The sequence below is a fragment of the Panonychus citri genome, unplaced genomic scaffold (genome assembly GCF_014898815.1).
Source record: "Panonychus citri isolate SS breed McGregor unplaced genomic scaffold, ASM1489881v1 Contig00129, whole genome shotgun sequence".
Classification (NCBI taxonomy): Eukaryota; Metazoa; Arthropoda; class Arachnida; order Trombidiformes; family Tetranychidae; genus Panonychus; species Panonychus citri.
Genome location: NW_026515534.1, coordinates 241,194 through 257,470, shown reverse-complemented (window position 1 = coordinate 257,470; position 16,277 = coordinate 241,194). Strand labels below are relative to the sequence as shown.

Genomic DNA, 16,277 nt, shown 5'->3' with positions numbered 1-16,277 from the left:
GTATAAAAGTGAAGCAATTATGTTAGACTTTAATTATATAAAAGTAATATCTTTACACTAATTACAATTAGGGATAAATTTTCAGGATAATATTGCATCTTTTTGATTGATATCATTTGATTGCATACTAATTATTGTATCAATCGATTTATACAAGAAATAGATTTGATTGTTAATAATCTATCAATTAAATCCGATCATCATCATCATCATCTTTGGATGAGATGAATTAAGTTAACAAGTTGGGATAAAGTTCAATTGTGTCAATGGTGTTTGTAGTTATTGATGGAGGATGGAAATGAAACCGGTCAATGATGATGATGATGATGATGGTAAGAAGAGAGAGAGAGAGAAACTTGATGAAGACAAGGAGGATGCTGAAAGAAGAGTATGAAGAGCGAGAGCGAGAGAGAGAGAGAGAGAGAGTGAGTGAGAGAGTGGAGATCCGCCGACCTGATGAATACACTTCGAATCGTTGATATAAAAAGCGTTTTTCCCAAAATCATCTCACTTTCTCTTCTGACCCAAAACTCGTCGAAAGTAAAAGTTTAAAGTTCTAATTACAAAAGTTTCCAAAAACTTTTCAACAGTTCTAATTGAAAGGCCATCACTGTGGCTACTTTTTACCTAAGTGTCCTCTGTAACTTGACCAATAAGTTTTTCTTGTTTAATATTGAGTTTAATTAATTTAATCAACTCTGTGGACTTTTTAAAAGGGAGCCATTTATAATACGTGTATTTAAAACTGTTTTAAAACTAAATTTGTATTACAATTGACCATTGAAACTGACCACTAAAGAGAGAGACAGACCATTGTATTGTTCCTTAATCAAATCTACCATGAAATCGGTATGTAAATCTAATATAATCAATCAAATGTTCAAGCTTTAAATTATAATCAATTTAATCGTAAGTTTAGTAAACAATTTATTATTCATTATTCAATCTTATTGATTAAATTGTAAGAGAAATGTGATAATAATAATCAACTAATCTTATTATTTGATAGTTAATTTAAACTGATGATGAATAAGCTTAAAATTGGATCAATTTTAATATGATTAGTCTCAAGATGAAATTGTTCAATTGAGTTAAATTGTAAATACTTTGATTTATCCAATTGATTAACTTCCTATTACTTTAATCATTGATTAAAATATTAATAGTATCTGATTAGTTCTCATGTAAAACTAATCAATCCATTATCAGCTTGTTGCTTTCTCCCTTTTCATCCTCATCTTCATCTTCATCCTGAGCATCACCCAAATACCCTGAGGCGTCCGATTAACCCAAACAATTTTTACTACACTTTTACTACAATTTTCTGAATGTTAATTATGAATTTACAATATATATTATAACGATAACACGTTGTTAATGATCACCCAGGAGGTTTAGGATTGATCAACAATCATTAATTTTATTGAAATATTGATTCATAAAGATGCAAGAATATTATTTAATCACAATTAACTTTACCCTGAACACTTTGTTATAGTATTTCAATACTTGATAAGTTGATTACATTTCCTTCAATTGCTATAAATATAATTGTATTAACTGAATTATTGAGAAAAGTTTTGTTTAATATACAAAAACCTCAAAATGTCTGATTACAATTTGATTGTGTGTTGGTTGATTTAATTTGAAAATGTCTCTCATATTCAGTAAACATCATGTTAATCATCAAGTTGATCATCAGTTGCATCAATAAGAAAAGTTGTTGATTGTTAATATAACTCATTGATAAAAAAAAGGCTAATGAATCAATGAACAATCAACAAACAATCAAAAAATAGTTTTCCATTATTAATGATTATTCATATTCATTCATTTTTTTTTACTCGCTCCTCATTGATGATTGTAAATCTTAACCAATGTTGAATAAATAATTAACTAAATTGTGTGTGTGTGTGTGTGTTAATTTAATTTAAATTAATGAGGCCAACCAATTAAGTGCCAAAAGCTTTTCATTTAAATGTAGATCAAAAATCAATATTAAATTAAAAACACGAAATAATTAGCAAAAAAACTTCATGTATATGAATCTATTTTTAATCGTTGTCTCTCCTTAATCATATTAATCAAACTAATTATCAGTTAGCAATTAATAAATTGTTGATGATTTATCGAAATGATTAGCTCTCTCTTTCATTAATTAATATTTTTCTCTTCCTCTTTCCTTTTTTAATAGAATACTAATTATACTTGTAACTCTGATTCTTATCAAGTTAACATGATATTGACTACGAATTAGTTGATTGTTTGTTAATTTCAATTCTATTTGATATTGAATTACCTTTTTTCTTTTAAGGTGATCAGTTAATGGTGTTGATTGTTGCTTTCGACATTTGTCACTTGATTAAAGTAATTTAACAAAGATTATTGGTTATTAATTATTTGATTATAACGGAAATCAAGTGAATCCGGAAGTTAATTGATTATAAAACTTAAACATTTCAATTGTTGCTACTTGTTAACTATCATTAATGATGATCATCATCATTATTGTTGACCCATTTCATCATATTGTCCAAATGATGATCATTATTATCATGAATTATGAAGAGGATGAAGATGAAGATGAAGATGAAGATGAAGATGAAGATGAAGATGAAGATGAAAATATGAAGATGATGAAGATAATGATTCTCTAGGATTAATCATCAATATATTAATATAAATCTACATCAAACCTACTCACTATTATCTCAATCAATTGAAAGACTAAAATGTTGACAATCAATTATGACAATTATGATTAAGATGAATCTTATTGATTGTGACTAAATTATTACTAAATTTACTTATTATGACTACAATCCGATCGGATAAATTGTCTAATCAATTGATTTACTCTTTGATTACGTATTAACATGATGATTAAAGGTGGTTATTACATTTCCGCCAGAATTAACTGAATTAACTGAATTAGATCAATTGTTGATTTGTAAAAATTTACACACACACACACAATCAGCAATTTACTGATTGTCATTGTTGTTGTTGTTGTTGTTGATTGTATTATATAAGATGATGATTATCAAAAAATCACCATCATTATAATTGTGATTTATCAGGTTTATGAATCTTTGCTTGATTAAAGTTGGTTAACAAAAAAGAAATTGATTAACTTTGATTTCTCCTCAATTCTTAATTTTGTTGATTACACAATTAACTGTAAATTAGCAAGCTGATTGACCGGATATTAATCAATGAATCAATTAGGATAATAAGAGTCTGGGTTATGATTAACTGTTAACCTTTTTTTTTTCCTGGTAACAATTAACTAACTCGAACGACTTAATTGTAATTATTTAATACTTTTACTTGTATTGTGATTTCAATTATTATTTTTATTATTATATTGAGATGGACAACTTGTTACAATCAAGTTAATTGTGTTTAGTAACTTTAATTAAGTCAAATTAACTGTCCCTTAACATATATAACTCATATAATTTAACTGTTAATTGTTGTTATTTTTGATAACAATTAGTTTCAACCTCCTACCAGCTCAATTTGATGATGATCATCATCATTAATGGTTGATTAAGTCAAATGAATAATAATTAATTGTTGCAAAAAGTTTTACATCTCTAATCAACTTCACATTGATAATCATCTTCCTTATTGATTGTTATTTTAGTAACTATTCAATTACAAATTGTAAAGGCCTGATAATATCACAATTAACTCTCAAATTACTTTAATTGTATATCAAATATCATTAAATTGTTGTTATTATTTGGGAAAAACAGTAACTAAATTGTTAAATCGTAGCTTTTTTTTATATATAATAACATATTAATCAAACTTTGCTACAAAATGAATATCAATTTATATTAATAACATGCTAATCCTAATCTTTATCTTAATCACAATCAGAAAAAGTAAACCTCACCTTTAAATCATGATGATTAAGGGAAACATTTAATTTAAACCTTGATTAATGTTGTTGATTAATTTTCTGAATGTGTTTATTATTATGATGATATTTTTGGTCCTTTTGAACATTTAAACACGAAAAAAAAAATTAAACATTAATTACAATTAATTTGCTCAATCAATTTAAAGATGATGTTTATTAATTGTAATCATAATCGTAATCATAATCTTGCAACAATTAACTGTAAGTGTCAATTGTTCAGGCACTCAAATTGGTATTTTTGTTGTTGTTGTTGTTGATTTAATTGTGCAGATAAACAAAAGGCTGAGAGGTTATAATATATTATTAAATCAGCTCATTGTTGTTAATTGTTTCACAACGAAAATGATTAAACCAAATTAAACATTTAATCACAATTAAATTCATCTAAATAATCGTGATTTACTTACTACCAGAATTTAGATTTAGTTGAATATTGTTAATCCTAAAAATACTTGATTCTTAATCTTAAGGTTATTAAACCATCCAAATGTTATATCATCTTCATCATCTTCATCATCACCTTCCGTTTTTATCATCATTATCATGTTTTATCATCAAGAATTATCATCAAAATAATGATAATTAACATGTTGATTAAGTTAAAATTGTTGGAACTTTTTTTTCATCTTAATTTTGTTTTGTTTTTTTTTTCATCATCTTAATGTTTACCTTTTGATTAACAAACAGATTGAATCTTTTAATAAGTATTTTCATCATCCGGGAGAAAGTGATGAGGATGATAATGATGATGGTGATGATGAGGATGATCATCATCATCATCATCAAAGTCTAAGTAATAGTAATCACGTCAGAACTTTTTGCTTTTTGTTATTAATTATAATCATCGACCTGCGGCTACATGATAATTAACTTGATTAACTTGATCAACTTTTAATTTAATCTCTTCTTGTGTTTCTTCATTTATTAATATATAATTTGGATTGAAGATTTTGATTGTGATTAAGTTGATTAGATGAAATTCAAAGTCTCTCTTGTTCAATCAATCGTTGAAACTTTTTGTATTGTTATCGATTTTTTTTTCTTCTCATTTCGAGCTAACAATTTAACTTCCGTCCCGTTTTTACCGACTAGTTGATTAGTGTTAATCTTACCGATTATCACTGTTAATCCTTTGAATCTAATTCTATTGATCAACTTTCTTTCCAATTGTATTAAGATTGTGAATCAATGATTAAGGAAAATATCAATTGATTAAACTGTTTCCTTAATTATGGTTCATGGTTATAATCATAATCGGCTAATTTACTTTTCTTTGTAATTCAGATCAGATTCAATCTTTTACAATCAAAAGTGTATCAATAATGTTCATCAGATTATGAGCAATTTAAATTGTTACAATTTACTTTCGCTGTTTATAATTTAGTTAAGACGTTCAATTGATTAATGTTACCGATTATAAAGATTTTTTTTTTCGTATTATTTATAATTAACTTTGAATTTTAGTTTGATAAACTTATTGAATGGTGAATATTTGATGTAATTTAATAGCAATTTAAGTTTATATTTAACACGATTTATTAATCAACAATTTATTCTTTCATTTGATCTTCTAGGGTGTGGTATTGGTGTTTACACTATTATGTGAATTGGCGATCGCTCAAGTTTATTATGATCAATCGGGTTATGGTTATGGTGTTAATCCTAAGCCATCAGGGCTCGTTGAGGTTGAGGATAAAAAATTAAATCCAATTAATGGGAAGAGCGTTATTGGTACAACTGAGCCAATTGCACCACAAGAATCGAAACCTGAAGCTTATTTGGTTCGATTAAAGCCGAAAGAAGCTCAAGATTCCAGTTCGATTCCTAATAAGAAGTCTAAGTTTCTTCTTTTACTCAGGTTACCTGAAGACCATGAAGAAACTCAAGCTACTTCATTAAATTCAGAAGTTCAACAAAGAGATGAGCAAATTTATAGTCAACCTATTGGTCAAAGTCAAGACGATTATTCATCTGCTGGACCATCTCAACAATCATCTTTCTCATATGAGAATCAAAAAGATGAAGCTGGTCAACAATACAACAACAACAACAGCAACAACTGAACATTGGTCAACAGCAGCAACAAGTCCAGCCTGAAGAGGCTGAAGTAGGGCAACAAAATGATTCTGGTTATCAACAACCTTTACAGGCTGATGGTTATGGTCAAGCTCAAAATTCAGAGCAATTTCAACAGAAAGATGATGTTTACCAACAGCAAGCACAACCTTTACTACCACCTCAACAACAACAACAGCAACAACAAGATTTACCTGAAGAATTAGATCAACAAGCTAAAGATGAAGGTTATCAACCACAACAACCACAACAGCAACAACAGCAACAGGAACTAGGAAATGGTCCATTGACTATTCCAGGTCCTTCTCAGTTCCAGGCTTCCGCTTTCAAGAATGGTTTCAGTCCCTTATTCAATTATGAAAGACAACAAGGTTTACCTGTAGAGTCCGTCAAAGGATCAAGAAATAACTTCTTCCGATCACCTGTTCTCCAGGATTCTCCAAGATCCTCAACCGATAGCAACAGTAATTCTCAGGTTCGAGAGGAAGTTTCTTATGGCGGTCAACGAGATGCAGTCAAAGGTCAAGCTGTACAACCTCAATCTGCATATGCACCAAATGTAGATTCTGGTCGTAAATCAGCCAATTCATTTGTTCCCTCAGGCGACTCAAGAGATGCAACTAAGGGCTCTTTCCAATCCTCATCACCTTCATTCTATCCCTCAAATGACCAAGCTCGTAAATCTGTCCCACAAACTAGTTCTTATCCTAGTCAACGATCACCAATGAAAAGTCCATCTCAAGCTTATGCTCAACAACAACAACAAATTGAACAATCAAGAAAATCTAATCCAAGCCCAGCACGAGACTATTACGGTCAATCAGCTCAACCTGAGACAAGCTCTTTTGGTGGTCAACAAGGTTTCACATCAGGATTCGGATCAAATGAGGAATCTACTAAATCTGGTCCAAAAGAATCAACTAATTACGAAGCACAACAAGAAGGTGTTAAAACTCAATCAAGACCTTCAGCGACTCCATCAGCTCCAATTAAACAATCTTCCGGAAAAACTTCACCAAATTCTGATGAATATTCAAACGGCTACAATAGTCCAGCATCTTTAGCTCGAGCTCCGATTTCACCTTCATTTTCAGCTCCTGTTTCTGGATATGAAACTGAACAATCAGAGCAGCAACAGCCACAAGAACCTCAATCTAATCAGCAAGAGGAATACAATCAATCTGAACAGAATGATGATGATACTCAGGAAAAAGATGAACAATCAAATTTATCCGCTGATCAGCAGCAAAATGTTGACCCTGAGAAAAAAGTTCCAGTTATTTTGATCTCATTGCCTCCGGAATCAAATTCCTATCAACAAAATGATAATCAACAAAGAGATGAACAAGTTGAACCACAGCAACAACAACAACAGCAACAAACTGATTCAGATTATCAACAATCAACTGGACAATCAGCAACAAACTACGAATCAAATTTCAATGGACAAGTTAAAGGTCAACAATCACAACCTTCATATGAACAGAATTCACAATTACCTCAAACTGGATCAAAAGATCAACAATCAGGATCATTATCTGGATTAAAATCACCAGTCCAACGATTTTCAACTAAATCAGCATCACCAGTAAAACCTCAACAATTACCTGTTGAAACATCATCTGGTTATCCCACCGGTGGAGCAATCAAAGGTGGAAGACCACAACAATTATCACCATCTAGTGTAAAGGGAAATCAACAACAATCAACTTACGATAATGGTTATCCAAGTAATTTCCAATCGCCGGTTAAAATACTAAATCTGTCCAATCGCCATCCAGTTATTCAACCAAAGGTTTCCAACAATCACCGATCAAAGGTGAAAGAAATCAACCACAACAACAACAACAATCAACTGATGATGAACAAAAGCAATCACAATCTCCAGTGAAAGGGTCAAGTCAATCGACCCAAGAAAATGTCAAATCAAGTTATTCTGCTGCTCTTCAAGCTCCTGTTAAAGCTGCTCGAGCTTTCCAACAATCTCCTGGTTTCTCCTCAGAATTTCAATCAACTAAAGGAGCTTCCGATTCGTACTCTAATCAACAACAACAATCAGTTGACTCTGGTTACAATAATTTCCAATCGTCTCCTGTCCAGCAACAATCTCAACCAGAACAACAACAGCCACAAACTCAAGCTGATTTAGGCTTCAATAATTTACAATCTACCAAAGGTGGACGAGGTCAATCAAACTATCAATCTGTTTCTCAAGATTCTGATAACTCTGACTATCAATCACCATCGTCGGTCAAAGGTTCTGGACCACCAACTCAACAGCAACAACAACAACCAATCGCTTTTGGTTATTCATCAGCTTTTGTTGCTCCAACTGTTCAACAAACTTCATCAGGTTATGAATCTAATTCTTACCAAAGCTCATCTGATGGTGTCAAGGGTGGACAACGAAGTCCAGTTCAACCACCAAAACAACAACAACAACAACAGGTTGATTCTTATCCATCCTCACAACCAGCATTCGCTTCATTTTCCGCCTCTGTCAAAGGTTCCGCTCCTCCGCAACAACAAATGCAAAGTTCAGACGATGGATTCAGCTCAGGATTCCAAGCAGCAAATGTTCCTGTTGCTCCTGTTCAACAAGTTCAATCTGATCGTGGATACAATTCAGGTGTTAAATCAGCACCACCATCGCCATCATCATCATCTTCAGGAGTAAAAGGTGGTCAGCAAAGTTCTGGTTTTAGTGGTCAACAAGTGGATGAACAGTCCACTCTTTCAAACCCTCTACCAACTAAATCAACTCAAGTTCGAGATCCTAATGTTGCTTTGGTAATTCCAACCTACAGAACTAAATCAGGTCGATCACAATTAGCACAATCAACTAAATCATCTAATCGAAAATTACCAAACTCTGAATACTCAACCTTTTCTGCTCCCACTCAACAACAACACCAACAAGAAGTTAAAGGTCAAGTTAGGCCACAATTAAACACAAAGAGTTTACTCTCCAATCCATCAACATCCTACCTTCCAGCATTATCTCCCCCTGGTTCATCTAAATCACCATCACCTTCATTTCATTCATTTCCAATGAAATCTCAACAACAACAACAACAATCACCTAAAAGTTTACCTTTAACCCAAGGTTTACCTCCTTCACCCGCTTCAATTGCTCGATCTCGACCATCTCAAGGTTTTAATTTCCCCTCTTCACCAGCACAGAATCAACAACAATCATCACCCGATTCATATCCATCGTATTCGGCCAGTTCGAATAGTCCCATTTTTGACGATGAAGAAGATCAAATGGCAATAACACCCGACGCTATGGGAGCCTATGGACTTCGAACCAATTCACAATACGATTCACCATCACCATCAGCAACAAGTGACATTCGAGCCGTTGAACAGCCCCAAGGATCTGGAAGAGTAGTTTTACTTTTATTTGACAAGTCACGAATGAACGCACAGCGACAGCAAATGGCCTTCAACGCACCCGAACCTCATGGTGTCTATAAATCATAATCATATCCATAAGAATCATCATCATTATGCAAATTCATCCTAATCATTTGCAAAACTAATCATCATCATCACCGATTTCATTAATTTTTATCTCATTTTTCTGCTAATCATCATGATCATTCACCCAAATCAACTCATCTCATTCTCATCATTCCAGGTCTCATTTAATGAACATCATCTAAATTGAATCGTTACAATTAATTTAAATGCTAACGAATTAATTAATTCTTTTTTCCCCTTAATTGTGTTTTTTTTTACCATCAAAAGTGATCAATTTTTTCTTTAATTTTGTAATAATCTCTCAATGGAACTTTTTTCTCAATGTTGATTTCAAATGACATTTCAATCGTTTCCTAAGGCTAAATATATTGGAAGAAAATGTAATTCTGTTTTTATATATTGTTAAATTCATTTTTTTTCCAACCGAATTCTGATCTATCGACTTTTTCAATCATTTCGAGAATGAACTGTTCCTCTAGTTCGAAGTCCATAGAACACTTAACTTTTATCTCAAACTCTATTTATATTTTTACTTCAAATTCTTATCAGAATAATATCTGATTTCTATGGAGAGAAAAGGGTTTGATTCGCTAAGGCACACGCGTAACTTTGAAGGAGAGAAAATTGAAATGATCGCGAACATTTGATTAACTATTCGATCAACTTGGTTACAACTTCGAATTTACCTTTATACTGAATTAGAATATGTCAATTATGAGGTCACTATATTTCTATTTATTGTGTTTCTCTGGTTGTTTCTATCAGTTGTATTACTTAAGTGATTCTTTTTTCCAATTTCAAGTTCGTATTGAAACAGTTTTTAAGCCCCCGGGTGTTATTGAATTTCCAGCCATAGATTTCGCTATACCTGTTCTACGTGTCTTGAACCTCACAGCATTCAAAGCTAAGTATCCTGAATTAGTGATTGATCTATGTGAGCAAAGCGGTGTTGTTACCAATTTAACGATTGACACTATTGAAGAAAAATGTCAAAACTTATTAACAGCATCGACAAGTTTCAACTTCGACCTGGAAGATTATCTAACAGTTGGAGATATCGAAAAATTGACCATCGATTTCACAGAACAGGCCTTAATGTCAGTTACTATCAGCTCTGTGGAAATAAATTGGGCCGATAAATTTTGTAGCCTCGAGCGATATTTCAACGCACAAAAAGTATTCATGAGACTTTCATGTTTGAATAATTCGACTCCAATAAAAACGAAAACTTCTGATCTAATGAAACATTTTTCTCCTTTCGCTTCAGTCGGATTTTCTTTTAACATTACATCTTTCGGGATTCGCCTGAGCCACCCCAATACTAAAATCGACAGTAGATTCGATCGATATAAGCTAATCAATCTGAAACCTTCAATGGCCACATTAATGCGAATTGAATTCACCAAGTACACGACAAACTTACTTCCATCACCATATGAGTCTCATTGTGTCGACTACAATAGACAGGTAACAATGGAACAGTGTTTGAATGATGCCATGTTAAACGCACCAAACGCAAGTCTATTCCATGCGACTGTCCAACCTTTCGGTCTTCATCCTGGACATTTGAAATTTTCGTTTGATGAATCGTCTCTACCCAGGAAAGTTTACCTCGACTGTCTATCTAGATCTCGATACAATGAATGTTCATCAATCGATTACAAAACGTACATTGATATGAGTTCTGAGCATTCTGACCTTCAATACTTAGCAATCTCCTTACAGCCTGATACACCCGATGCGATTATGACTGAACATCCAAATCAAACTTTCAGCGAGTATGTAATATTTGTTGGAAGTGTTCTCAGTACTTGGTTTGGTATATCGGTTATAAATCAATTGTTATTAGGAGCAGAACTTATCCAAAAAGTGATTAATCGAAAAAAAAATCAACAATGATTCACATAAGTGAAACACTTCAGAGTCAACGAATTTGCCTTCAGGCATTTACGAATTCATCCAAAAGAAGATCAAATAGAATCAATCACGAATCGGATTCACTTAATCTCGTATTTTCTATGGACAAAGTAGCTCTAAATAATAACAATTAGTTGGAGATTTGATCACAATTAATAAATTGGCTGATTCCATTTTCTCTCCAAACATAAACACGAAACTCAGAATCAATAATAACCATGAAAGATTTCAAAGCCATTAAAATAATCCATTATCACTTAATGGGTTCCTCGTTAATTTATTATTAATGATAAATTAAAAGATAATCAATCGTTAATTTGTTGATTTAATTTTCCATGTTGACAATTAAACTTCTCTATCCATTTGCATTGGGTATTAATAAGGTCGGTATTTTCTCATTTGTTGTATGGATCAGATTTCACTTTTTCTCATTTAATTGAGGAAATATTTTAGCATTGAGCTGAATTTATATTCTAATTGTTTGCTAAGGTTAATTTAATTGACTGAATAATTTAATTTGATTGTTTTGATAGTATTTATTTGATTTTGTCTCAAAATTAAAATCATTTTGTACAATTGGAAGAATACGAATAGTTGTTGACAAGCAATTTTTGCTTCTTTTTTTTCATCATTGATGATTGGAAGAAATGAGGAAAAAACAACCAGATTAGACAACGAGATTTGGGTTAATTGAAACAAATTTGAATAATTAATTAATTGTGAGATTTGGTTTGTTTCCAGTCTTAAATTGTTTCCATTTGTGGGGTACCTGAGGTACAATTAATAATTGCATTGATCACATTTACATTGTTGACAAGATTTAGTTCAAGTTCAATCATACAATACATGACTCTTGGTCCACTAAATCATTGACTGACCAGAGGTTCATAGATTATGATTATTTACAGAGAGAGAGAGAGTGAGAGTGAGAGAGGGAGTTATGATATTTACAATACCAGAATGTAAACATAGTGTAAATTGATTCATATTTGATTTTAGTGAGCTGTTTTTTCATGCTATTTACTGATAACATAATTTGATGAACTACCATTTAATTGATTGATTGATGGAATACACAGTTCGGCTGTTGGATTAGCTAAAGGTGGACCGAGAATATAATCAATCAAATAGGCAGCAGCTGATCCACTTGTCAGGCCTAATGAATATGAAAGTGTCATTAGATTTCCTGTCAACTCTTTAAGTTTGTAATTTACTCGTGAAGGAGCCAAAATCATGGGTAAAGAACCAACAATTCCATTAGTGAATCCAAGGATAGATGAGAAAAATAATGGCCAAAAGATTGACCGGAAGACGGGTGATAAACGAGGAGAAACACATAGAGCAAAACAAGGGATTAAGATGAATCGAATGGAGGAAATTAAAATTAGATGAATTGGTTTGAGATTATATGCAAATGATGCCACAATTTTACCGATAAAATCGGTTAGATTAAAAGTTGCCATCAGAATAACTGGCATCCAACTTGCAAGGGAACAGTTAACTATTTCAGCTTCAATTCCAGGGAAAAGAGAAAGAGTAACCATATATGCCATGCAAATAGAGACCATGTAAGGCCAAATTAATCGGCTTGTTCTTAATCGCACTTGAATTCCGCTCATTAATCGTTTTTTCCAGATTTTCCATCTGTAGCTGGTTAACCAAGAACGAGGATTAAGATTAGAAATCAGTCCAGAGGATGAAGACTCTTTGTAGGTGACGGACGATGGTGTCGGTGGGGCAATTTCTAGCTTAGCGTCTTCATCGACAATCTCTTCGATTAAATCACCATCGGAATTCCAGCTGATTGGATCACTTAGCTCATTCAATCCAGTTTTCCATTTTCTTTTGTCATTAAATGTTGAAAGAACACTTTTCTTTGAGGTTGAAGCGGAATTGGTATTGGTAGAAACATTTAATGTTTGAGCTTCACGTTTCCATGAAGGTTCGGGTAAAACTGGAGGAACATAATTTGCTAAATCCTCTTCATCTATTCCAAAGGGCATATCAAATTCAGTTGAATCTGAATGTGCAACCCATCGGCGTTTCTTATAATCATCAGTAGACATAATCGGTGATCCTAATGGAACCAAAGAAGTTCCTAAAAGTGATGTACTCCTTTGATCCGTTTCTAAATAATCTACCAAAGATAATCCTTCGGTAAGACCTCGAGCATCTCCTTCAAGTGTATCTTTTACTCGAGCATCTTGTTCTGTTGTGAGGGTGGACGATGGTTTATGTGTCTCTCTAAGAGATGAACGTGGTTTAGAGCAAATTTCAATATAATATCTAACAAATGAAGTTTTCTGTAGGTAATTATGTATAACAATACAACAACCAATTAGTCCAATTGAGAGACCAAAAAATATAAGAGTATTAATACGCTCATCGGAGAAAATTAATTTGGTTATTATACGATTAACAGATACAATTAGACCGGCCGCTGATTCTCCGGTCATTACTGCTTGAGTGTAACGAGTGGGTAACATTGAAGTGTATCCATAAAATGATGACTGTTGAATGGTACAACCGAAAGCAATGATTCCAACCGCGTAAAGTATAACTGAATATGAAGTGGCCTGAGTGAAGGGACAATAAGCGATCTCAAATATAGCGATTGCTGTTAGGGTTCCAAAGGATAGAAAATAACCAAAATTGATTCGCCAAAAAAGGGGAACAATTTCAACCAGAAGATTGTTAATGAAAACAGCTAAACAAGCAGAAAGAATGTAAACAAATGAGATGTCAAACATGATCGATGTTCCCGGAAAATGATCTTGAAAATAGTCAACAGCAATGACGAAAGAGTTATAAGGAAGTAGAAACCCCACACCGGCCAATAAAAGGCCAAAATAGACTCCATTGTATTTATCTAAAGGAGCGGGTGATGAGGAAGATGAAAGGTAAGGTGGAGGAGGATTTAAATCAGTATTCGAGGTAAGATTGTTATGATGATGACGATGATTTCCGTTTAAAGAAGCTGATGATGATGATAGGGTTTGACGATCAGATGATGAGAGTAAATGATGACATAGCCTGGGGCCAGGAGAGGATTGTAAACAAGCCTCATCGTCGGCATTATCTTCCTCTGAGATGATCTCCTTTAATCGAGGTAATTTACGAGTTGATCCATCAATTGATGAAGATGAAGTAACAGAAACTGGTGATGATGTTGTTGTTGATCCTTCTTGTTTCCTGGTAGATTTACGAGTATAACGGAACTTGGGTGATCTCCATTTACCATTGGCAAGTAAAAGATAACCACAACTCATTTTAGATTTGTGATCAATTTTGATGATGATTTAAGGAAAATTTGTTCAATAGTAATTTGTTTCCATAAGAAAAATATATAAATTCACTAACCATAGATTCACATTGTTTTTCATTTGGTATTATTTACTTTTCTTTTTCAAGTCTTTTCCATCAATACTTTTGGCTGACGTTGCACAATTAAATCAAAAATACCATTGTAACAATTAACTTGATCACTATCACTATTATTATTATTATTATTATTGTTAATTTTGACAATCATCATCATTGTATCATTATAAACGCACCAAATTGTTTACCTTATTATTATCACCTTCTCGCAATCGCCACTTGATGTGTCATCATCAACAAGATCATAATTTATTATCCAACAATGAGAGAGACAATATGTTGATCATTAATTCAATTCAATTCAATGTGGGGGTTGGTATTAAGTAATCAATTCACAATTAAATGATAATATTGAAAGAAAAAGAACAAGAAAATTAGAGCATCAAATTAAAGGCACTAGGTTGTCATCTGATTGTAGCATTTTTGTTTGTTGTTTTGTTTGATCAGTTTGTGTGTCACTTTTGATGATGATGATGATGATGATAAATTGTTTACACAGAGATGATGATGATGATGATGATGATGGCGATGGAAATTAAATAGGGAAACGTTTACCCTTAACAACCATCAGAAAATTAATTACTAGGCTCCCGATTAATTGACCTTGGACTCGATTGGAAAAACATTTACAGCAATAAAATATTCACATAGGGAATTAAACTTGACCTGGTAAAAGGAAAAAGGGAAGGGCCGGAACATGAAAACCAACAAGAATACCAAGCATGCGGATGAGTTTCCATAGATTTTTAGGTTGATTATCGATTTTTGTCTTTTCTTCTCACCAAATGATGAAATACCTTTTTTTTCTGTTGCACATTCATTGGGTTTACCAGAAAGAGAATAGAATAAAAACATGTTCTCTTCTTAACAGAAAAGAAGAAGAGAGAAAAAAAAGAGAAAAGAAAAACAGAAGAGTGTAAATGGAGATGATGATGATGGTGTAATGAGAGTTAATTCGCTTGAGTTGGTTGGTTAAAGAACGAGGAAGAATGTGACTATTAGTGAATTAATAATAATAGAAAATAAATTAATCACCAATTGTGAGAGAGAGAGAGAGAAAGAGAGAAATAGGGATAACCTTGAGTAGAATGAATAAATTGAGTTGGAACAACAAAAATATTCTTTTGTTAGAGAGATAAAATCACTCAAATTGATTACCATTCTCATCTCTCTTTCTTTCCCTCTCTTTTTGTCTCAATCAAGTGAACAACAAGTAATAGGAGAGGTGAAGACACAAAGAGAAAACCATAACTTGATTTGTTTTCATCTTCTCCCTAATTAAATGAAGAAAATTATTAATAATTAATGTTGATCAACTGATAATCACCAGGAATTAATTATTAAATCATCAAGATAAAGATAAAGATAAAGATGACAAAAAGTAAACAATTGATTGAATTAAAGTGATGATGAGTTAATAAAATGGAAACTGAATCAATTTATTTACTTTTGAAATTAATTTTTCTTTTTCCCCAAAGATGGAGTT

General features: G+C 32.4%; 2 protein-coding genes across 2 annotated transcripts; one reads left to right on the top strand and one right to left on the bottom strand.

Moving 5' to 3' along the window:
• The first annotated feature begins 441 nt into the window (after window positions 1-441).
• LOC128390871 (homeobox protein 5-like) lies at window positions 442-9,877 on the top strand. The gene is given in 4 exon segments (XM_053350644.1): window positions 442-849; window positions 5,506-5,965; window positions 5,968-7,758; window positions 7,761-9,877. Coding segments are annotated over 4 exon segments (3,993 nt in total). The 5' UTR covers window positions 442-840; the 3' UTR covers window positions 9,494-9,877.
• Window positions 9,878-11,921: 2,044 nt separating this feature from the next.
• On the bottom strand, window positions 11,922-16,129 carry LOC128390872 (equilibrative nucleoside transporter 4-like). The gene has a single exon (XM_053350645.1). The coding sequence runs from the start codon at window positions 14,677-14,679 to the stop codon at window positions 12,427-12,429; it is 2,253 nt and encodes a 750-aa protein (XP_053206620.1). The 5' UTR covers window positions 14,680-16,129; the 3' UTR covers window positions 11,922-12,426.
• Between the last annotated feature and the right edge of the window lie 148 nt (window positions 16,130-16,277).

Coding starts and splice junctions, on each gene's coding strand:
- LOC128390872 (XM_053350645.1), bottom strand. CDS start 14,679: ATGAGTTGTGGTTATCTTTTACTTGCCAATGGTAAATGGAGATCACCC.